Source organism: Pezoporus occidentalis, unplaced genomic scaffold, assembly GCF_034315485.1.
Source record: "Pezoporus occidentalis ecotype Australia unplaced genomic scaffold, CSIRO_AGI_Poc_V1 ctg3, whole genome shotgun sequence".
NCBI classification, from domain to species: domain Eukaryota; kingdom Metazoa; phylum Chordata; class Aves; order Psittaciformes; family Psittacidae; genus Pezoporus; species Pezoporus occidentalis.
The window spans coordinates 6,395,399-6,420,236 of record NW_026914940.1 but is presented as its reverse complement, the minus strand read 5'-3'; the positions used below and the strand labels follow the sequence as shown (position 1 = coordinate 6,420,236).

Below are 24,838 nucleotides of genomic sequence, written 5' to 3'. Positions count from 1 at the left end.
ACAACTTTTTTAAGACTGAGAAGTTAAATGATTCCATAGAGAAGATACACTTGGCAGCATCCAGAAAATTATATTCACCTATTTATATAGATGAAGAATGCACTTCTTTTCTAAAATAGCAGGTTATTGCAAAAGCCCAGTCTGGTGCCCAATTCAAACAGCAGGGATGTGCTCTGTTTTCAGAAGGTGCCCCTACTAAAACTACTAGTCTTCACTCGGGCGTAAAATGAGAACCTTGAATATCCCAGCCACTTCATGAATGGAAGACTGGAAACATGTTCAGAAACTGCAGATAAATCACCTTAGGAGTAAAGCCAGAGGGAGGAGACAGCCCAGGGTGCCTCTGGTGCGTGTGCTTGTGATCGACAGCTCCCTAAGCATTCTCTTTAAAGGCTTCACGTCAAAGTTTCCCCAGTCTCTTGACAAACAGACTTTGCTGCTTTCAGCCCAGCAGGGGAAAGTGTGATAACTCAGAAGGGTGAAACTCAAAAGTGTTTCTGGTTCATTTGAAATAGCAGCAGCCATGAGTAGGTAATAGAAAACAAAGTTCTTCTCATTGCTGTGAATCTCAGTGATGGCAGGAATGACATTTCATTTTTCCTCTACCTTTGTCATGCAAAGATGAAGTGCCTTGGGGAGGGAAAGGAAAATACAGCATTCATACATGTATATATTTATTTATATGCTGAATGGCAAGGGTAAGGAGTTGGGGATAGCATACCGGTGAGCTTTCTGATCTACAGCATTCAAAGCCAAGAGCTAAGTAATTCAGTAATCCTAGAATCAGCTAGGTTGGAAAAGACCTTTAACATCACCAAGTCCAACTGTTACCCCAGCACTGCCAAGGCCACCACTGAACCATGCCACTGAGGGCCTCATCTACACGGTGTGTGAACACTCCCAGGGATGGTGACTCCAGCACTGCCCTGTGCAGCCTGTTCCAATGCCTGAGCACCCCCTCTGTGAAGAAATTGTTCCTGATCTCCAGTTGCAACCTCCCTTGGTGCAGCTTGAGATCATTTCCTCTTGTCCTATCGCTTGTTACTTGGGATAAGAGACTGACCCCACCTTACTCCATCCTCCTGTCAAGCAGTTGTAGGGTGCGATAAGGCTCCCCCTGAACCTTCCAGACGGAACCCCCCAGGTCCCTCAGCCGTTCCCCATCACACTTGTGCTCCAGACCCTGCACCAGCCCCCTTGCCCTTCTCTGGCCCTGCTCCAGCACCTCCATGTCTCTCTTGTAGTGATGGGCTCAGATGTAAAGTTTGGATCTGGTTCATGCCAAAATCTCATTTATATTTTCTGACTTAAGTGAAAGTGGGCAACCATTTCCTGCCTCAAGAGTGGATGCAGCCTGGCCCTAGGCTGGCCTGTTTCTGTCCTGCTAGCATTATACCACTTCAGAATGATGAAGCGTGCAGTCATATTATAGAGACACCTCTTTGCAAGTTGCACATGAAAGTTGTGAGTAAAAGATTTGTTACTATAGGGTTTCTTTTCTGCCTTTCCTTTTTATGTATTATTGATGGCTTACGTGAAGAGATTCATGACGTCCCTGTGCACAGTATCTTCCCAACAGGGGAAGCTGTAAGGAAATTACTATTGGACGACACCTCCATAAAACAAGTCCAATGAATTACTTCTTCATCTTCTCCACAGAGGATGACTTTTACTCATTCACCATTACAAAGCCCTCTGGTTAAATTTAACTATGGAGAAGGTGAGCGCTCTTTCTACTCACACCAATGTCATGGCCACTGGGAGAACATGGGTGAGGCAGCATTTGGGAAACATGTTTCCGAAGCCGTGCTGAGTCCTTGGAATGAGCCTGGATATTCAGTTCAATTCCCTTCTTCCCAAGTAACTTTTCATTTTGATGTGTTCCTGTGCAGCCGCGTCTCAGCTGGATGTAATAGTGCCAACATTTTGAAAGGAAAATTGCTTTCCATTTCTCACAGTATTTCATGCATAAAGCATCCCTTACAATCAGAAAATGCAACTGCTCCGCCTGTATAGAGAGGGCAGTTATTCAGCCTTCAGGAAATGAGTGGGCTGAGGTCTTCTCTGCATTTCCAGTCTTAAACAGGACAGATTGATGATCCTTACTGTCATGACCAAGGGACCCAGGACTACATTGGCACAGGGTAGGACTAAGAAAAGAAGGATGATGATTCTTCCCTGTGAGGGTGCTGAGGTGCTGGCACAGGTTGCCCAGAGGAGCTGTGGCTGCCCCATCCCTGGCAGTGTTCAAGGCCAGGTTGGACACGGCTTTCAGCAACCTGCTCTAGTGGAAGGTATCCCTGCCTATGGCAGGGGTTGGAACTGGATGAGCTTTAAAGTCCCTTCCAATCCAAACCATGCTATGATATTTCTGGCCACCTTCACATTTAATTTTAAAATTATTTGGAAAAAAAAAAAGCAACTGGAATCTGTAAATTTAATGCAATGAAACCAAACTGAGAAAATGAAAAAGCATCAGGTGTTTTCCATAGCCCCAGTATGTTCGTTTCAGCTTGTTTGCCAGTCAGAATCATGCAAAGAAAGATTTACTATATATGATGACCAAGAGTAGTTTATTGTGTCTGTTTAAATGGCTATGAAAGAGCTTTCAGAGGAACGTGACGCTCTATTTATGTGGTAGGCAGCACTGCAGTAGCAGAAGACATATTTCTATTCACTCCTTGTGGGAGGTGAGGGTTTTATTTTTCCTTTTAAAGCATGTTAGTACATAATGTTGTCGGAAGGTGCCAGACGATGCCATAAACACAAATCCTCTGTTCATTTGTCCATTAAACAGCTTGGGCAGTCCCCTATGCCTGAAGGACTGCTCCTTACTGACTCATAGACCTGCGCGCCAGTGGTGGGAGTGGATCACTTGATCTAGTTGAAGATGTCCCTGCTCATTGCAGGGGTGTTGGACTAAATGACCTTTGAACGGACCTCCGTTCCAACCCAAGCTATTCCATGATTCTATGATCATCTTCTCCCTCACAGGGAGCCTGTGCTGATGCCGGACCATGTGTACCTGCCTCTGTGCATCTCACCCTGGGAGGTACAGCCACTGTTCTTTTGTTAGCACAGATATCTGTATCACATGCAACCCCAGTTGGATTTATCACAGCCTCTCCTTAAACCTGCATGAAGTTTATCCTTGCCGTATTCACAGCCCAGGAAATGAAGTCCTCAGAATGACTGTCGAGTATGAACTTCTTAACAAAATATCACATCCAGGGATTGACTGTGACCTCCAGTAGTGTTTCCCTTTGTGTTTTCTCACTTTTATTATGCTGAGGATGGGCTCAGCTGCTTTTCTGCAGCCGTACAGTGTAGTGGTTCGGATGAGATGGAGTGTGTGAGCTACTGTGTAAACTGAGGATTAGAGCAGGCCAGGAACAAATGCTTGTCAGAAAACCAGTCAGACACACAGAGTGTCTCCTTCAACCCAACAGAGCACGAAACCCTTCACATCCCAGAAGGGTCCCTGCAGTGTCCTACAAACCACCCTCATGGAAATGATGACCAAGAATGTCCACATCCTTGTGCTTTACAAATCATCTCCAGCATTATAAGTGCACCTCAGACACAAAGGAGGTAAAAAAAGGGGGCTAATTTTAAGCCATCAAGACTGTTTTCAGGCTGTCAAACCTGCCTTTGTGAGGGGGAAAGAGAAGGAAGGGACCTAAGAGCAGTTGAGACCGAATTAAAGGCTAGCAAGAGCACATCCAGTACAAAGTGAGATGTTATAAATCCTCAATTCCCTTAAAAACAGTAACGCAAATCATTTCAACTTTGTTATTTACTGCCTGCTTACTCAGCTGCCTTTCAGTTTGAGCACTTGAGGAGAAATTTCTCTAGACAACAGATCAGCAGCGATCAAACTTTAAAACCCAGCTCATGTCTTTAACTCCAGTATCTCCTGTATCTTGTAATGAGACAAATGGGTATTCCATTAAAATGTAACACAGACCCAGTCTCCCAAGTTTGCACAAGGTGACAATTCAGGAAAAGAAATGAAGTAAAATAGAATTTCTATTATTGGATGGGGCTGGCAAGGAGAGAAACTTGAACATTTGCATTCAGGGTTTTATATAGAGGGGTTTTTAAAGGGAGAAAGAGATCCAAAACATTTAGCAGGGATAAAACTGTGCAGAGACTGTTCAGAACCCAGGCTGTGTCACTCCAACCCTGCTCCCTTATTCGTTGGAAATAGAAGCAACCAATGCAGAATGCTCCATCTTCTGATTAAAAAGAGAAAAGAGGAGGGGAGGGAACGGTTATCTCTGTGTTTGCAGGACAGCACACTGGCATCTTTATTTTCTCCTTGATTTGGTAACTCACTTTTACAACTGCTCATTAATATTTCATGCTGCTTCTAAATGTCAGGGCAGCCACTGCTCCTTTGTCACTCTTTACAATGGCTGAGTGACAACAGTGGCTCTGACTCCAGGCTACTATCGGTGACTATCTGCCTGGAGAGACACATCGCTGCCCTTCCTTTGTCACTCAGTCCCTGACACAGCGTGACAAATGCTGACATGCCCTGTCATTGCCTTCACCCTCCAATAACAGAGACCTGCCACTTTCCATTGCGCGGTCTGCACTCTTGTCCCCCTAAAGAAGCAGCTGGATGTTAATGATGCTTGGTGACGTGAAGGGCTGCTTCTGCCAGATGCTTTTCCTCCGGTTACATATTCGGATTGACCATGCTTCAGAAAGCACAGTCTTTAAATGGTGGTCTGGGACCAGCATCCAGCTTCAAGCTTGTGTGATAATGGTGTCTCCAGGGGGTTGAGGAGGAGAAAATGGTCTCTTTTTTAGCAAAAGTGATAGGAGACAGTGCCAGGTTTTAGGACAGATCATAAAAGTCCATAGATGGGAAGAAGCCTGTTTCCCATCAGTGTCAAGGAGCTCTTAGGCCTGAGCTGGCAAGGTGCAGTGTAATCCCAAAGCCAGTGCAGGGTGGTGCACGCCAGATGTCCCATGTACCTTCCTTCCATGCTGCAGCATCACAAACAGCTTTGCAGAAGTTCATAAAGGAAACGATCCTTCTCCCTTTCTCGGGTGCTTGGAAGGGTTTGTTTCTGACAGGCAGCACAAAGTGCTCTGGGGCTCCCTCTGACCCTGACAGTAACTTGCAGCCCCCTTTCCTCCCTGCTTGCAATAGGGTGCACATGCTTGATGCATTCAGATAAAACTACTCTATTCACTTGATGTGCGATATCCATTACAGAGTACCTAAGCATCTGTTGGGGTTGCTGGTTCCAGGAAAGGGCTGGGAGCCTTAATGAGTTTCCTTATTTCCAGCACTTTGATCATCCCAGATAAATGTATGTAGGCAAGTGCAAAACGAGGATTAAGTCATCATAGGCAAAGATGGCAATACCAGCCTATTGAACCCACCATGCCCCTGTGCATGCAGTGCCTTCATGGGGCATATTCAGCCTTCAACCAACACACCCTTGGCAAACGTTCGCTCCGCGTTGCTATTATAAACAGAGGGGACAAGATGTAACAAGGGCATTCTTTCTCCTGCTGAGACATTGAACACGGCTTCCTTTATCCTTAGCTACAGCAGCGCTGTTACCAATTACAGTCAATAAAGAAGAGCTGGCACTTGTTAGAACAGAGCGCTCTCCAAACCCCAGAGAAAGAATCTCCTTTCTTTCACTGCAGTTTGGATCAGGCTCACAGACCTGATGGTTTAGAAAGCAGGGTTTTTTTCCCCCTCCAGTCCTTTGTTACTTCTTCATCTCGTGTTTGTGACTAGAAACCCTTTTTTCCCATCTACACACCAGTGACAGCAGGCTGGGGCTGCATTATCCCCACCATTTCCACAAAACCAAAAATATTAATTAAAAAGCTGCACAGCGGGGCTGGAACTATTAGAAACTAGAAAGGGAACAAAAATGAGGCAGAATAGCAAACAGAGGCAGACCTTTGATGCCCTTTGCACATGATGCTTTTCCCCATTAGAATACTTCCATGGCTGTTCCACGTGCTTATCACAGCTCAATTCGTCTTGCACACAGCTCTTACTGAAAGGTAATAAGCAGCTCCCAGCTAGAGAGTCTATTAACGTGTAATCTTTGACATTTTTGAGTCATGGGTAGCTGCCAGATGGGTTTCTCCCTTTTACTCACTGAAATCAACTGGTTGAGGGTTTGAAGATCTGATTTCAGGTTGCATTTTGCTACATTCATCTTGAATGCGCTGTTTCCCAGTCCCGTGGCGGAAAGGGGCACTGACTTCGGTGTCTGAAATTACCAACAGAATTCTTCTTGAGCTCAGGGGGTAACAAACTGATCCAAGGGTGACTGTGTTCACAGATTGAAATTTCCTTCTCTTTCCATTTTCCTTTCCTTTCTCCTTTCCACTCCTTTCCTTTCTCCTTTCCACTCCTTTCCTTTCGCCTTCCCTTTCCTTTCTCCTTCCCACTCCTTTCCTTTCTCCTTCCCTTCCCTTTCTCCATCCCTTCCCTTTCCCTTCCCTCTATTCTGTCCCCTTTTCTTTTTTTCCTGTCCCTTCCCTTCCCACTTTCCTTTCCTCATGTCCACCTGGGGACAAATCTTCACTTCCATACCGAAGGCTCCAAGCAGTGAACAGGCAGTGTCCAGATGACTGCAGCACCTGCTGACATTACCCTCCGTTAAGGGTTCTCTCTCTTGCTATACAAACAGCTCAGCTGCTCCTGCAGCAAGCACAGAACCCGATGCACAAAGGGAACATGATCTGAGCTTACCCTGTATTATCGAATGCAAATCAGGAGAGGTTCAGCAGCTGCTTTGCAAGGCAAAAGCTATGGGGTGTGTGTGACAGGCTGGGCACCCAAGGGTTATCCTCTCTATATCCTTCCCAAGTTGCCAAGACAGCAGGTCCTTGATTTTCAGCCCAAGCAGCCTTGGCAGAGTAAGTTACAGGTAAGGAACCTTACTGGTGCTGCAAGTACCCCAGCATTCACCTTCCAGACTGGTTGGACAGGGACCGTAATTTCTCAGGTAAATAGAACCCAACTGAGATTTCAACTGCTACAGAAATGTTTCATAATGCGAAGTAAATGTCATTGCTCTGTAATTTCATTATGTGTAATAAAATGGTGCCTGTTACTTAGTAATATGCACATAACTAAATACAGCCAATGCAGTAAGCTCAGTCTTGCTCACCTTTCTGCATTACAGTTGGATCCCCACCAGTCTCAACATAAGGATCCCACGCCAGCTCAAATGGTTGTAATTATCTGTCCTTGAAATACTATCAAGAAAGCAGGATTATATGAAAGAATTAAACACACACACAAAAAGAACATGCTTAGTAATGTAAGAAAATACATAGGAAGGATAATGTCTGAATCATTCATGAAGGCTGAAAAGCTGTAAAATTGCCCTGTCTTATGGAGCTGTGCATGTTCTACATCTTGTTTAGCTTGTTCAGAATGACTGCAATGAACTGTCAGCTGTATCCAGAAGAAAGGCTACCAGAATGCTGTAATAGCTTCAGTTACTCTGGGCCACTTGCTAGAAACAGGAACAGCCCTGCAAGTCGTTCAGTTCACCTGAATGTCATGTAAATAGGTGGGTGTTTGACACCAAGGGATGTCTTTTTTGGTGTTTTCTCTTAACACTGCTGAAAACCAGGCAAGATAACAGCAACGTTCAGGAAAGAGTGATTACTATCATTGTGTTAATGGTGGTCACAGAAGAAAAGCTCAGGCTCAGTGAGCTCTGAATTGAAAATGAATTTTGCAAAAGAGGTAAGGAATAAATGGAAGAATCTGAAGCCCACACCCATAAGGAAGTGATTTACTGCAATTTTCTGCAGACTATATAATCCTAAAGCAGAAGGATTCAAGCCTTTTAACAGAGAGCTCTGCCACATTAATATGTTTGCTGCATCACCACCACCAAGTGCCTCTACCCACTGTAATACGCTGCCCCCCGGTCAGATGAAATGGCTCACACCTCAGGTTCAGTAGATGGCCAGTTAAATCAAGCTGATAAAGCAGACAAATTCAGCCAAAGGAAAATTAAGCTGCACAGAAGATACCGTTGCCAAGGCAGAAATGAAGCACACGGAGCAGATGCAGAGAAGCTGCTTCACTCCCAGAGAGCACAGTGCTGGCCACGGCAGGGAAACGCAACCAGAAATCAATGGCAATGTGTTCTACACGCTGAACAAGAAGCCGTGCCATGGAATGCATGACCCAAATGCTGTGCTTGCTGGAAGTAAAAATGAGAGAGAGACAGACCTTGTTCAAAGGACAATCCAGCAGGTAAGTTTACCATTGTTTATGGAGAGTAGATCAATGTAAGAAGGCTCCCAATGAGAGAAGGAATTACTTGCAGTCAGCGTTGCTGGTGTATGTGCAGAGAAGGTCACCGTGGGGCTGGAGCAGGAGGTGAACAGACTGAAGTTTCTATTACACAGTGTTAGATGGAAATGCAGAATAATTACTTTTGCAAGCTTGCAAAGGATTAAAGTGATTTAAAGGGGATGAATCTATCTGGAGCCCACTGCATCAGCTGCGTGACAGTAATTAATATGCAGATTACTTTGTATTAAGGCAACATTCTCCTTTCAAACTTTCAGTGACATTTCAGTGGCACCTCAGGCCTTAGAATAGCTAGATATAGTGTGGAAGATGTCTTCCAAGTTCCTAACATACCGATGAATTAATTTTCCAGGCTTCTTTTTGATGCCAAACAACTTAATTTGGGATTTAAAGTTCTGGTTTTACAATAAAAATTTAAGAAGTGCTTAGGAAAACAATGTTCAAGTGACTTACGAATATACATAGATATAGTATATATACTATGGGAATATATAAATATAGGGATATATATACACTCACATATACATAGGGATATATATAGCTGTAGCACATAGATGTATAGATAATAGGGATAGGTGTACGTGCTTTGGCTTGTAGTTGTGCTTTGCAGCTATGTAAAGGCCCCAGAGAACATTAGACATGCTTAAATGGTCAAGCTAATTATTCCCACCTATTCATACTGCAGTAGCACTCACAAGCCCACGACGCACGAAGGTCCAACTGCTTTATTCATCCCATCAATCAGACCTGAAGCTTCATGGACAGAGCTGGGTGGTTGTAACAGGCTCCATGGGCAGTCCCAAACAAGGCAAGGTGATGACTCAGGTCCGAGATTTACCCAGGGAACACAGTGAGGAGCAGCTGGAGACTGAGCAGGAGGCACGGCTGCAGACAAAGCTGCAGGGAAGGTCTGAGGTCCATTCAGGAGATTGGGGCAGAGGCAGGACTGGAGACAAGCTACCTACAACCGAGGTCCAAGGTCCTTTTAGGAAACAAGGCCAGGCAGGTCTCTAAAATATCCACGGCATTTCCAATGTTGATCCCAGCTCCCAAAATACTTCTGTTGTCTGTCAGTTGTCTGTTGTAGTGTACTGTACTTAATAAGCATATGGTTAAACCAGTCATGATGTAGGCAAGTACTCTTGACACCCATGCTAAAAAAGGAGGAACAAAGACTGGAGCCCAGGTTTTGTTACGTACTGCTTGATTTTCAAATTATTCATCATATTCAACACTTCAAAGCACTCCTCACCTCTCACAGCCAGGACTTCTATATCTGTGTGGTGTTCAAGTTCATCATCCTATCAGTTTCCTTCTTAAGATTACTAAATATTCACTTTCACTCAAAAAAGGAACTGCATCCTTATTTAAGGTGTAGGTACCCGTCACTAACTAAAGACGCTGCTTTACCCTCTACTATTTTTATCTTACAAATGACAAAGAAGGACGGTGAGAAGGGCTCAGAAGGATTGCAACACTACTTGCAGTCAGCAGACAACCTTATTATAGATAGCTTTCTAAGTTTTGTGTTACAATGTAAGCAAGAGTTACATGTAGGGAGAAATGCTTTACTATTAGTTGCTCATTTCTGCTAGGAAAATGTGCATGCCATTACTACCCAGCTCCCACCTCGATCCACTGTGCCGTTGGATGCTCACTTAGTGGTGATGAGCCCCAAGCTCACTGGCACTGGAGAATTCGGTCTGGGTTTTGTGTGCTGATGCTTCATAATCTCTCCATATGTGTAGCTAATTTTGGGTTTAGCTCTCAATCTCTAAAACCTCCTGAGAAGTGGTGTAATTCCATTGGTTCCCATTTTCATGATACACGCTCCCAACACATGCAATTATTGCACGCCTAACTGGCAGCCTCACATAGGCTCAATTATTACTTTCTAAATCAGGCATTTAACTAGTCCTTCTAAATCACTGGGAGGGTGATTTACACACAAATTCATACACCCTTGTGATGCCAGCCCCAGTGCAATGGTTTGGGTTTGTGTTAAATCACACATCATCCACACGTCGATGCCTTCTGTTTGAGAAGCTGGATCTATCTCAGAAAAAGTAAACTCCTTTAATACACTGAATCCTTTGAACAAGCACTAAGGAACTCTATACTCTGGTTTTAATACCCAAGCTCATTCAGCTTTCAGCTCTCCAAAAGTATTTTCACTTCTAATGGCAGTAGCAAAATGAATGCTATCAAGGCTAATCAAAAAGGGGCACCATTTCCAAAACAAACTGTAAAAGCATTGACTGCCTCTGTAATCCACTGTAATGGTTTGTCCTTTATTTCATTGCTAGCTCGTAAAGAATATTAGGGATGAGGCAGTTCCTATGCCCTCATTCCCATGTGTCTTAGGTGTTCCTGTAAAGTAGACTTGCAGTGTATTTCATTAGGGTGCGTGACACAAAATGATCCCTTATTTTCCAGATGATAACATTCCTTGAATTGAAGAAAACTACACAACAAACCTTGCTCTATAAATTCCCATTAATAGCTTGATTTCATTCCAAAACACTGAAGACCTTTTGATCCCTTTTAATTTACCGAGGCTGATAAAAGTTATTTCCAGCTTTCCAGAAAAATTTATAGCATTCCCAAAGCCAGGCAGAGCTCTGTGCACTGCAGTGACTGTAATTCCCCTCTTCATCCACCTTCAACAAACAAGACTGTAAAAATATTTTTATGGAGAATAAAAAGGTCATTTATGGCACTGTCAGAGACGTTTATTTTATGCTTCTGTATTTCACTGCAGCCACTACTCACTTCAAGCCTTCTGCTGGACTTTTCAATGAGGAATAAGTGACATAAGAATAACAAATTTATTTTGTTATTCTTTAGTTTGTCAAATTGACAATTCTGCTCTTATTTCACATCCCATTAATGCCAATCCCATCAATTCCTTCCAAGCAAGCTCTGATAAGCATCCTTGTTCGGTGTGGCTCTGAATGTGAAAAGGGTCTTATGTCATTTTGTTCTCCTTTGCCATTATTAAATGCTCAGAAATCTGATGTCTAAGAGAAACCTTTGAGGTCAGCTGCCCTGTTCTTCCCACCAGGCTCATTCCTAATGTCTGGCTGCATTTTGCTCAATGACACGAGCAACTCATGAAGAGGAGCTTCTGCTGTTTCAGGTCCTACCTTCCAAGCTAATAGCTCTCCCCAACAGGACGTTAATCCTGTTATTTGGCCGACAGTTTCTTTTCCTTGACAACATTCTTATCATCCCATGTGTTTGTATCATACTAAACCCTGCCCATTCTGCTCTGGTGAAATCCTTATATACTGTTGATGAGGGTACACATGGGCACTTGGTATCAATCACCTGCTCAACTGATGTGGACACTTCGGGGATGGTGATTCTACCACTGGCCTGGGCAGCCTGTTCCAATGCCTGACCACACTCTCAGTGAATAAGTCATTCATAATATCCAGTCTAAACCTCCCCTGGTGCAGCTTGAGGCCATTTCCTCTTGTCCTATCAATTGTTACTTGGGAGAAGAGAACAGCCACCTCCTGGCTCCATCCTCCTTTCAACCTCCTTCCCTTCATCCAAAGGGTGCACACATTAATATAAGATTTATTAGGCACATTAAACTTCATTTAGAAAGTAGAGAGAGGAAAACAGGTAGCTGCACAAAAACAAGCAAGCAACTCTTGAACTCTTCAGCTGAAGAGTAAGAATACACTGACTAGCTGGAGTCACTCGCCATCCAGATGCTGCTGCAGTTAAGGTAGTCTATTTCACAGAATCGTAGAATAGTTAGGATTGGAAAGGACCTTAAAATCATCCAGTTCCAACCCCCCTGCCATGGGCAGGGACACCTCACACTAAACCATGTCACCCAAGGCTCTGTCCAACCTGGCCTTTAACACTGCCAGGGATGGAGCATTCACAACCTCCCTGGGCAACCCATTCCAGTGCCTCAAAACCCTTAAAGAATTTCCTCCTTATATCCAATCTAAACTTCTCCTATTTAAGTTTTAACCCGTTACCCCTTGTCCTATCACTACAGTCCCTAATGAAGAGTCCCTCCCCAGCATCCTTCAGGCCCCCTTCAGACACTGGAAGGCTGCTATGAGGTCTCCACGCAGCCTTCTCCAGGCTGAATCTCCAGTAACCCAGTAATTGATTCCAACAATCTCCAGTCCTGTACAAAGCAGAATTCAATTCCAAGGCTTCAAATCCAAGGGATTATGTTTACATACAAGCAGAGCATTTTTATCGATTAGAGTTTAGCAAGAGAGAAATGTGATGGTTTCCTTTCTTTGCCTCAACTGTCTTCAGCATTGATGGGGGAAACACAACAGACTTCAACAGAGTATTTTGTTAGGAAAATAGAACAAGGGCTCCATAATTTGCAGTCCTTTGAAAGATGAGGCACTGCTTTTAATTCCTTCAAGTCTAATATCGGCAGGTTGAGAACAGGAGCATGTGAACCTAATGAATTATGGTACCTTTTGGAATTATAGCCGAGATTAATATGATACTGCATATTTATGTCATAATATCAAGCTTAACACTCTCAGGATGTGCCAAAATCCACCTCTGTGACTGAGTGAACATGAAAGTCTTCCAACATGGTAAGTTGTCATCATTTCAAGGAAGAAACAAAGACAAATGCAGTAGTGCTGCTATTGATGGAAATGATGTTCGCTAATGATGGGAAAGCTGGAAATGCAAACTGAGAAGCTGTCAAGCCATGTGCAGTACAACTCAGTAACCTCAGTGTCATATTACAAATGGGAAAAGGACATTGTAGTTTATCACATTATGAGCAAGGACTGTGTTATTAGCATTACCTAAAGAAACCACGTTGCTGCTAATGATGCAGTCTGCAAATGAGTTAATGTCTTTCCCTGTTGAAACCTTGACACCCAGCTCAAACACCCCTTCAAAAAGCAGAAACTGTAATCTGGTAATTAACTGCAATTAAGAAAACTCCACAGCCACAAACCACAAAACAAACTGTAACAATCCATTTACTCCGATTTGGTCACACCATCTGTTTCGCTCAGCTCTATGTGCACGCTGATAAGTCACTCTTATTTTCAAGCAAAAGTAAAAACCAAAACTCAATGTTCCTTCCAATTCCAGTTGCAGAGTCCTCAGTTGAACCTCACCGTTCTTACATAAACACAACCCACATTTAAGCAAGACACTGAAAGACAAGCTTGCAGTCTTTTAAGGCATAAGACTGGTTGATAATTCTTTTACCTCCATAAAAGATTAGGTGTGACTTTGGAAAAGAGTTCACCCAAAGTGGTCAGTCTTGAGTATTCAGGATACTTTTATCCCAGGAGTTTGATATTAAGAAGGGCCAGGTGCCTAAAACTTCCTCACCTGATGAGTTTTCACATCTCCATGCACTAGACTGAAGCTTCAACAGGATGGAGCAGCTAACGATAAGCCTCCTTCACAGGCAGGCACAAAGACTTCAAGCCAAAAATCATGTCCCCATCCTGCAGGTGAGCACAGCTTCAAAAGTGTCCCTCAGATGCCAAACACCTGGATCTTAAAACATCTGAATATTCCTGCAAGAATATTTCTGCTACTTTCTTTCTTTCTTTGCTGTGCTAATAGTACTTGCTCATTCTTGAGATGCAGGGGCTTTCTATGTATTTTGACTTGGGTTGTTTTTAAGTTTGTAAAACACATGACCATGTTGTGAGCAAATCTACTGCAATGTGAAAGCATTTTTCTTTTCCTTTATTAAGACCAAATGGATTAAGTGTCATATTCTATATGGCAGTGCTAGGATATTGTGTGGACCCAGAACTTTATAGTTTTAGAAGGAATTTATTACAGCATTTTGAAAATAAGACTTGCAGCAATGTCCCCTTCTGTAATCGGCTGAAAACACGCAAAGAAAAGCATGCAGGTATATATACTCAAAGAGTGTAATTCCTTGTTATAGTAGGAACAATTGGTCTAACATAATTTCTGTAGTACTCCTATCGCTAGCTGTGATTTCATAAAACCCAAATTTGAGGTAAAACAGCAAAGTAGAAGTATGTGGTTCCTTTCTCTTTTTGTCCCATGGATTGCAGGTGAGTGATACAGACCCTGTACAAAGCTTCTATTAGTGCAGCTTCATGTAAGTTAGGATGCTACAGCCACTGGTTAAATCCAGAAACAGTGCTTGGATCTAGAAGAACCACAACCAGCCACAGAACCCAAACCACATCAGAAAAGCAGGCAGATTCCATCTTCTTCTCTACTCAGGAAAGAGATATTACCTTCTGTGGATATAATAAATTAGGGATGTGAAATACTTTGGAACCTTCATTTCCCATGCCCTCTCCTGTGCCTTTTGCCCTGTGAGGTCCAAATTTTCCCCTTTGTGTACAGATGCTTATACCATCCTGTAACATGAGGTCTTTCCAGAACTAGTGCTCCTAGTTAAGTTCCTAGTAAGACCTTTTGAAGGAGACAGCTTAGCACAATAATCTTATCTTGCATTAAATAAGACTGCTGCCACTAAAATGATTTACAGCTTCCTTTTTTCATTCTTTGCTTCCAAGACCTATCTCCATTCTATGCTCAACACAGTCCCAGAAATATTCGATGTGTTCTTAGCTGTGGATATCAGTTACTCGATTTATGCATGCTTAGGCTTTGAAAGACTAATATTTGCCAAGTGTTAGCCTAAAGCCAGAATACTCTTCAGGTGTCAAAAAAAGAGGAAAAAACAGAAGATCATATAGTGTAGTAAATGCTAATGAAAATGACTGGTGTGTGGGAAGAATGTATAATCTGCAGAAACAGGAGCTACTTGACTAACAAAACAGTAACAGCTTGTATCCCTGAACTGAAAAGGTCACTTAACCCTCAGATATGATTAATTGGATAAAAGAAGGTGAATCTACACCAAAAACAATCTGTGCTGTTTAGGTGCTAACAGAAGCAGAGCTTGCCAAGCTACAGATTTAATTCTTACCTTCTTGGTTGTTCTAAATCCAGACGAAAGACAACCGGAGCAGCCGCGGCCTCTCCAAACAAGCATCTGGTATAAATAAAGCTCTTTGTTCAATTTGTGCTTCTGAAAAAATGCAAATCTTTGGACACTCACTTTGTAAAGTACCGTTGCTTACATTAAAGAGGAAGTACTTATCTCCTCGTAGCATTACAGATGCTGCTATTCTAGAAAGAAGAAAATGTATTCATTATGGAGGCGAGAAATCAATGTGCAGTACACAACACAGCAGAAAGTCCTTCCTGACTTAAGCCTCCTATGTTTCCAAACATTGCATTTCCAAGCAGAGTTAAGACCCAAATTGAAAAGTATTTTTTAAAGAATTTTTTAAAAAAGGGATAGATTAAATTAACAAAAATGTTTATGCTTTAGTGTAGGAAAATCTGATAGAACTCATAAATCATGCCTTAAATCACATTAGGTGTGCATAGCCATGACATACTGGAATTAAAATGAACAAAAAGCCCCAAATCAAAACCCTTCCTCCAAATGCAGACTTGCCTCTCACAGATGTAAGTACTGAGTCAAACTGGAAATAATTTACTTAAGAACTCTTGAGTGATGCATAGCAAAACACACTTCTGTTTTCCTACCCCAGTCAGGTGATATTAATACAATCCATTGCTGAACTGATTCAGAAAGGTTTTAGGTTCAGAACATAGCTGTCTCACCTCATACGATTATGATGCTCTTCCAAAGGTGGTTTTAACCACAAGTGGGCCATGAATATTTCAGTAAATTCTAAGAAAACCTTTTCAGGCTGCTTTCTTCTCTGTTAGATAATAGAGAGCATTATTCTTGCATACCAACACTGACTTTTAGCCAGTAATTACAAACCCAAAGTTTCTTCTGCTGATTAATCAAGTTGATGCATTTGGTGCATCACTTTCTATCATGTTACAAATGTTACTAAACACTTCATGGCCCATTCTAGTCAAGATTACTGAAGATGTAAGAAACCAACACGCACATTTGTGACCAGCTCTGGCCAGTTAACACCAAAAGGCAAAAAGGTCTTCATCCAAACATAATGTCCCTGGGGCTTCTTGGGCACTTTCAAGATTAAACCAGAGGAACCATAACTACCACCAATGTCAAATGTTTTTCAGTTCTTTTCCATCCCTATCGCCACAGTTGTGAGAGAAGCTACTACTAAACGTTTGTACTCTGATTGTGCACAGCCTTAACAGAACCCTGCAGAACGAGAAGAGGCAGACAACCAACTCACTACATTAACTCCCCCTTGAGTCAAAAGCTTTTTTTCACTCTTCTACCCAGAACACCCACAAGCAAGTTCAGTCACACAGAAAGGTCCACCTAGACTTCATTATGCCACTTTCTTGATTAGAGACTACTAAGTGGAGGAATAATTCGTCAGAGTCAATGCAAACCAGCATTTTTTACTTGGCTGTGAAAGGGAGCCCAACACTTAAGAAATCAGAGCATTAGAAGACAACACGACAATTTTGTTATTCATTAATAACTTTTATAGCTCAAATTCAAAAATATTAAATCAGAAACAATTCAAGATTCAGGAATTAAAATATGGAACTATATACATGCATAATTAAGGATATCTAGATTCTTCTCAATATTTACTGAAGCTTTTTGTACAAGGTTCTTTCACACGACCATATTTACACACTTATCTGTTTAAAACATATGAACATACATCTTTGATAGCATTTACAAATTATTTGAATAGAATTTTTGTCTAATTTGAATATAATTTTTTCCTCACTAACAAAAGAATATTTCATTGATTTGACAGATTTGGTTTCATCATATGGTACTGGACAGGTATTTATCCAGTGGAATATCATTATTCAATTATCTAAAAAAAAAAGACATTGAACTGGTACCCAGAATTATCACATATGGCTTTTAAATACCTCCCAAACTCAAAGGATCATCTCACAATTGCAGCCCGTCTGTGGTATGTTTCGAATTAAAGTCTTGAGGCTTTGCATGGGTTAGATCCACAACGTGGCAAACACGTTCTAAGCATGAACTCAGAAACAAGAACCCTTGTAATTGAAAGAAAAATAACTGTGCTTCCAGTGAATTAAGCACATATTAAGGATGTATAAAATGGGATGTGTGGACTTTGCTAGACACTCTGGTTACCTTTATAGGATGTTTTATTGTCACAGGATAACATGGTTTTGACCGGACAGTCTTTCTGGGGATTTACAGGAATGAAGTGAGAGAGGGCCATGAACATGATCAGGGGGCTGGAGCACCTCTCTTAGGAGAACAGACTGAGAAAAAGAAGAGAGAATGTGGCTCCTGTGGAACCTCACGGTGAGACTTCCAGTACCTAAAGGGACTGACAGGAAAGCTGGTGAGGGACTTTTTACAAGGGAAGGTTGGGATGAGACATGGGGAAATGGCTTTAAACTGAAGGAGGGGAGATTTAGATTAGACATAAGGAAGAAGTTCTTCCCTGTGAGGGTGCTGAGGCTCTGGCCCAGGTTGCCCAGAGAAGCTGTGGCTGCTCCATCCCTGGCAGTGTTCAAGGCCAGGCTGGATGGGGCTCGGAGCAACCTGGTCTAGCGGAAAGTGTCCTTGCCCACGGCAGGGGCTGGAACTGAATGAGCCTCAAGGTCCATTCCAACCCAAACCATTCTGTGAATCTATGATTTCTTATATACAGAAAGTCCGAGGAGGTTTTGTACATAATGTAAGTTACTGATACAATCTAACCAGTCAGATCACTATCTAGTAACAAGGTCTCACTTCACAAATTAACTAAAAATATCAGTTTGCTTACTTTTGTCTAGGAAAAAAAAACACCCAATCTTTTGGCTTTGGCAAATCAAGTAGCCATCTCCTCTGTTCTCTAGAGCTCCTGCACTGTTTGTTCCACAGCCTGCTCTTCTACAGGCTGCACAGCTTCCTGAACATAAACTATGAATTCCGAAGCCTCTCCACCCTGCGTATAGACAGTGACTGTCTCAATCCCCTCCACTTCATCTGATGAAACTACCAGGTGATGCTGCTCAGACAACTCCACTGAAGCCTGCTGCAGCGTCTCTTGAATCATCAAAGTGTGGTTGGCTGATTGCTCCTCTTCTTTTACCTAAGGAGAAATTGAAGAGGTTACAGGAATTTCACCTTTCAGAGAAGTACCCGGTATTGTGATGATTACTGGAAATACAGCACAGAAATTAGCAATCAGGTCGTTTTGAAAGCAAATGTCAGCCTGACAGAGAATTTGTTGTGAGCACTTCTGATTAATAAGTGTAGAGATAGACAGAATACTGAAAGCAGCAACACAGCATCTCAGTGATAACACACAGGGAGCTGCATAGTTCCACAACTTAGGTATTTGGGGACAGCTTTAATCTTTAAGCAGTCGCTCATTCAAATCTGCTCTTACTGAAATAAATCTGAAGTCAAACAATTCCTCTAGTAACAGTGAGATGAGAATTCATCAAAAAACACATGAAACCACATCTGGTGTACCCATCTCTTTCTCTTTTTTCCCTATCCAACCCATTGTTCATCGTAAACCTTAATAGACTTTCATCAGAAAGCTGTTAAATGTAAACATTACTGAAATAGACTCCTAAGACCCCTGCTTGTGAAGCAGCAATTTTTACATTATTGAAAGGACAGTGACAGAAACAACTGAAAAGAACAGCATTTTTACTGATCATTCTGCTTCCTTTCAAAAAGAAAAAGCCAGTACAATTTGGAATCTCATTGCAAAGAGTTCAAACAGCTGCCTGTCAATTATTAGAATACAGTACTTACAGGAATCCAAGAACAAGTATTACTTAACACATCCATGCAAAATTTCTATGCAAAGTACCCCAGGCCAGTAAAGCCGCATCAAAACCTGTAAGCCATGTGGAGGAACTGCATTCTCACAAGTTAGTGATAAAATCATGTACTTTTGAGGTCAGAATGGAATAGCAATTTTTTTGTATGCAAGATATATGCAAAGGCATTTCTTAGATGTTTTCAATACATTACCACTCCCTGTGTTCAGTGGAGAGAACTGCTGCATTTCACAGAAACACAGAATTGTTTATATTGGAAAAGACCTTCTAAAATAAGTTTGCTTGCTTTTGTCTAGGAAAAAAAAACAACTTTTGGCTTTGGCAAATCAAGTAGCCATCTCCTTTATTTTCTAGGGCTCCTGCACTGATTGCTCCATAGTTGATTCTTTTACTGGCTGCATAGCTTCCTGAACATAAACTATGAGCTCTAAAGCCTCTGCACCCTGTGTATAGACAGTCACTGTTTTACCGATCATCTGTGATCAAGTCCAAATGTTAACCCAGCATTGCCAAGTCCACTACTAAACCACATCTGCACATCTTTTAAATACATCGAGGGATGGTGACGGCACCACTTCCCTGGGCAGCCTGTTCCAGTGCTTGACAACCCTTTCGGGGAAGAAGTTTTTCCTAATATCCAATGTAAACATCCCCTGGTGCAACGTCAATCTATTTCCTCTTGTCCTATCACTTGTTACTTGGGAGAAATGACCCCAACCTCGCTCCATCTTCCTCTGAGGCAGTTGTGGAGAGAGATAAGGTGCCCCCTGAGCCTTCCTTTCTCCAGACTAATCCCTCTCCAGGTCCCTCAGCCGCTCCCCATCATATTTGTGCTCCAGGCCCTTCAGCAGCATCATTGCCCTTCTCTGGCCCCGCTCCAGCACCTCAATGTCCTCCTTGCAGCGAGGGACGCAGAACTGAACACAGGATCCGGGGTGCGGCCTCACCAGTGCCCAGTTTAGGGGGATGATCACGCATCAAGTTCAAGAAAATATAGTTAACATCAGTATTGCTGCTTATGAGGGGAGTGGCAACAGAAGGGGAGAACTACAGAAGATATTCCAAGCGTGCGTTTGACTCCTTAGAGACCAGCAAGGACAAAAAGAGGTTCTACTTATTTGTTTTCCTGCTGCTCTTTCCTAATTTCCCTTTTTTCCCTAAGCAATCATTCCCATTGTTGTACACTGTCTTTTTAGTCCATGTTTAAAGTATCTGTCAGTTGAAGAAGATTTCAGACATGCACAAACCCCTTAGGACTTCACTTTGAACTTTCACTCAATCCATCCGGCTATACAAAGCTTTTTCTTCAACAAGAACAAGTGTGTTCAGGTGTTAAATTATATGGAGGCCTGAGAGCCAGTATGCCTGTAATATATCAATGAAACATACATGGATTTTTATCTGGTGAAAGATTTACCATCTAAAGGGAATCTTGCTGTCGTCACTGACCTTAATGCAATGGCACAATCATACTGGCGCCGATTCTGGCTTTGCTGCGCAAGATTCAGAGTATAGGGATAAATGGACAGGAGTGGGCTGAAGTCCTTTCCATGTTCTATTTCTTTTACCAAGCATATCTGAACATTTTAATTGAAAGTTACTTTAAACAGCTTCTGCTGGTTGGATGCTTGCCTTGATACAGTAGATTTGCAACTACCCTTAGAAAAGCTAATTTATATTGTCATAAAATATGGGCGCCAACAAAGTACCCTTTCCTAATGGAAGCTTGAACCCCTCTTTGAAAAGCAAGGGGTTAAATCGTTAGAAGAAACAGCACTGTCAAATTCCTTCTCTTGTTCCTCCCCACCCTTCCCATTTTGTTTTCTTCATTATTAAAGAAACCATAAGTTGTACTGAAAGCAACAGGAATGTTGTGAATTCATAAACAGGACTCCCTTTTCATAACTGTCCCCAACTCTCTCCTGAGGCTACTGCTTCTCTGAGGCTACTTTCCTGCTCCAGTGTCTGCTCCTGCATGAAAAGTAAGAACATATGATCTTCATTAGTAGATCTTGTGTAACAGGCAGATAAAAGTGTAATCACTAGCGAATTCAGATGCAAAGTTGCAGTTAAAGAGGTTAGATAATTAAAATCTCACAGCCTGTTATGAATCAGCTCACAGTTACAGCCCTTGATGATAGAGATCCTCAAACTAATTTTAGACACAGAGGTGTCTAAAATTTGGCCCTTCAATTATTTAATACACACTAAGTTCTCCTGTGTTAGTGCACTCTCTGCTATCCTCTGACAATGTGCTTTCAGCCAGAAAAATTACACTACATCTGCTAAGAGCTGCAAGAATGCACCACACAGTCTGAGAAGGATCTTGTACAGTCTCCTTTTAGTCATTTTAATCCAAAACCCATAAATAACTTTGAATACAGTTTTCTAAGTGTATATAAATAACGAAGAAAGGAAAATAACTAAAGCACACTTGACAAGAAAATGAAATGAAACCAGAATCTCATTCAAGTCAATAGTGGTAATCTAATATTTTTTTCAGTTTTATATGCTTTTGAAATGAAAATGGCCAATAAAGAAAGTTAATTTAACCTCCCTACCTGACTTTATCGATGTGGTTTTATTACCCTTGTCATGGAGGGTAAAGAAGACTAATGCCCTTATTTCTGATGGTTCTAGCTTGCAGTATCTTTTCTGGACAGCTATCTGTAACCCTTTTAGTTTGACAAATCACCACCTTATCCTGGATATTTACATTTCAAGTCGGTTCAATGTTTACATGCTTCTGCTTGTTCCTATTAGATTGTTCCACAGGGAATCATCTCGAAGTGTTAATTTACATTCCTCAGATTGATGAAACAGTGGGACAGCTGCCATTGGAATGAATGAAGTCACTACACTCAATTCTTTTTATTGGCATCTGATATCTTTTGAAGAGTAACATCCAAGACCTCTTTTCTGTTTGAGAGGCAGCTGAAAAGCATCTGGCTGCTTACCCTTCTCTGAAGAATGACAGCAAGCAGCTGAAGCCACAAACAGCTGGCGTATTAAATCAATTCAGTACCTGCATCGAAATTCTTTGCTAGATAAACGTGTCTCTCAAAAGCCAATGGGACTTTCCTCCCGATGTCTTCATAAGAAATTCAACATTTCTAACTTATAAACATTCTTAATTTAAATATCCGAGGCCCATCCATACACATGTAAGTGATATCTCTTAGAGGAATCGCTTCCTCTCAAAACAATCAAGTATTTTTAATGTGAGAGAAATTAATTCCAGCCATTAAGGAAGATGACTTATGCTTCTTCTCATCCCTGAAAAGGAGTAAAAAAATACTTGCAGTAAGATGCTAAAGCCTCTTGCTTATTCTAGAGCACATCCTGAGAAATAATATCTTCAATTTTCTTTGAAGTCAGCAGGAGTTGCAGGTCCACAGTGTTTAAAATAGTCTTGCTGGGCTAGACTCCAAACCCTCTACAGAATCTCTTCCTTTATTTCAGTTTGAAGGCTGCCTTTCAGTATACCATGAAGAAGAAAAATTAATCACAGAGATCTTGCAGGATTTTGAAACCTTACACTCGGTTACAGATGCTCCTATTTATATCATGAGAGAGAACCTTATATATGATATATGATGTAGCAGCTTCTCTACCATTTTGTTCAGTGCCATTTGAATAATTTGAACTCTCTCTGTTCTAGTTTACATATGGATATATTGTGTGAAAACCACACACAGACACACAGAGAAAACACTGCAGTTTGATCATATGAACCTCTATAATGAGCTACAAAACAAAGACAATCTGGCGCTCCATAGTTTTGGAATAATATGAGAATTGAATATGACAGACTTGCTTTGCATAACATAAAGAATGCAAGCTGGCAAACAAACGTTCATACTGGTGAGGCAGACTTTTACAAAGTCTTAGCAACTGGCTGGTTGAATATATCCTGACAGAAAGACTCTGACTAGCACCTCATCTGCAAAAAGGCTGTATCACCACATTTCCTTCTGAGGAAGTATGGCAACATTGCCATCAGTCAAGAACAGGAATCTTGCTATCTGATTTTAGCTATCTGTTACCCCAGTTAAAACTTTCCTTTGCTGGCACTGTCACCTTAAGCATCAAACTGCTCCATGCCCTAAAGCAACCAGAAACTTGACAATCAACCTATGTGTAACTCCATGTACTAGCAAATTTTCTGGATGAACACCAGCACCAAGCATAGTGCAGTTACAAATCACAGCCAGACCGAAATAAAAGGTGTGTTGCTGCAGCCTTTGACATGACAGCCATGCTAATATTATTATTTACTTTTGAAGATTTTTTTACACTCTATAATACTGTTCTGTGATCAGCTTCAAGCTGATGTGTAATCTTTGCTGTGCATTGCTACTGCTGTCACTTTGAAGAAAGTCACTGTTACCACGGTAGGATTTTACTGAAGCCTGAAGAGATCACACAATAAAAGGATGAAAGGAACTAAAATAAAGGGTGAAATGCATGGAAACCCTTAAGTGTTTCCTTAAGCTTCAGAAAGATCTGCTTAGTTACTGAAACACTTGATACACTTACTCTTCAGAGCAAATTATGCAGAAGTCTAGGTTGAAAATAGGTCACTATGCTTTTCAGGAAGAACGTTAACCCTATGCTCCAGAGTGTACAGAGGCAGAACATCAGTCCTGTCTCTTATTACTGAATGGGAGAAAAAGGAAAGAATTCAGCAATTCAGCAGCCAATTGCTGCTCTTTGTTGTTACCAGTGCGGTGCTTTGGACCAGAACCTGGATTGTATCAGATAAAGCTATGTGCAAAATGTATTTCATGGCCCAAAGACCTTGTAAGTTCAATATAAAAAGCAGATACAGAGAAAGGAGAGTGGGGGAGTACAACATAAATGAGACAGGAGTAGTCTTGTGTGACAGACATTAGTATCAATATAGCAGTATAACGACAGATAATTACTGTCACCATATTTTTGAGGAGTAATTGAGAGAAGACAAAGAGGTACATATTGCTCTTCATTAAAAATCCACATAACTAAGCACAATATGGAATAAGGTATTAAGAAACTTGTTTGAAAAAAGTAATGAGCAATTAAAGCTTCATGGACTGAGCAAAGGTAGGAGTCAAAATCCTCACAGTTAATGAGAAATGGGTTCCTAAGCCAGAAAGGAGTAAAAAGAACTGGAAATGAAAACAAATGTCTGTTTGATGTGGCACAAATGAACATCAGGTGAACACAACTCTGTTCTGTTCAGAACTCTGTTCTGGAAGGGCAGAGAAAATCAATCTTTGAGTTCTTCTGAAAGAATACAAAAGGGGCAAAACATACACTGTGAATGTTAGGAAAAAAGTTTTTTGTTACCAAAACCCTGCCACGCAAACCCAGTACAATATTACAGGCTTAAGCATGGCAAATTAGCAGCACAATTGTCTACCAGAGTCCCGATCAAAAACTCTGAAAAACAGGTAACACGTGGCCAAATTTAACAAGTTACTATTGCATGCTGACTAAATTCCTGCTTGAGACCAGGAATCCAAAATCGACTCATCTGCTTCAGTAATTTGAGGCAAAAAGAAGAATGCAACTTTGGATACGGAACTGTACACGGTTTCTACCTTTTGTTTCAAAGGCATTCGGTACAATTCACTACATTTATGAAAAATAAAAACATTAATTAAACCAGAAAGTACCTTTTTACAATTACACATTCCTGCTAACAAGCACTGGAAATGGAAGAGCAACAACCATGAAGAAAATAATGCTGATGGACAC

General features: G+C 41.6%; 1 protein-coding gene across 4 annotated transcripts in view; it reads right to left on the bottom strand.

Moving 5' to 3' along the window:
• The window catches only part of ZFAT (zinc finger and AT-hook domain containing), a 533,709-nt gene that overhangs the window by 443,494 nt on the left and 65,377 nt on the right, over positions 1-24,838 (bottom strand). For 3 of the 4 annotated variants that reach the window (XM_062626985.1, XM_062626988.1, XM_062626987.1), the window contains exon 16: positions 16,689-18,390. In XM_062626985.1, coding sequence (XP_062482969.1) covers positions 18,151-18,390 — 240 coding nt within the window. In that variant the 3' untranslated portion in view covers positions 16,689-18,150. Of the gene's footprint in view, positions 1-16,688; positions 18,391-24,838 lie in introns of those variants that run through there. The other variant, XR_009966308.1, reaches the window with a different exon arrangement.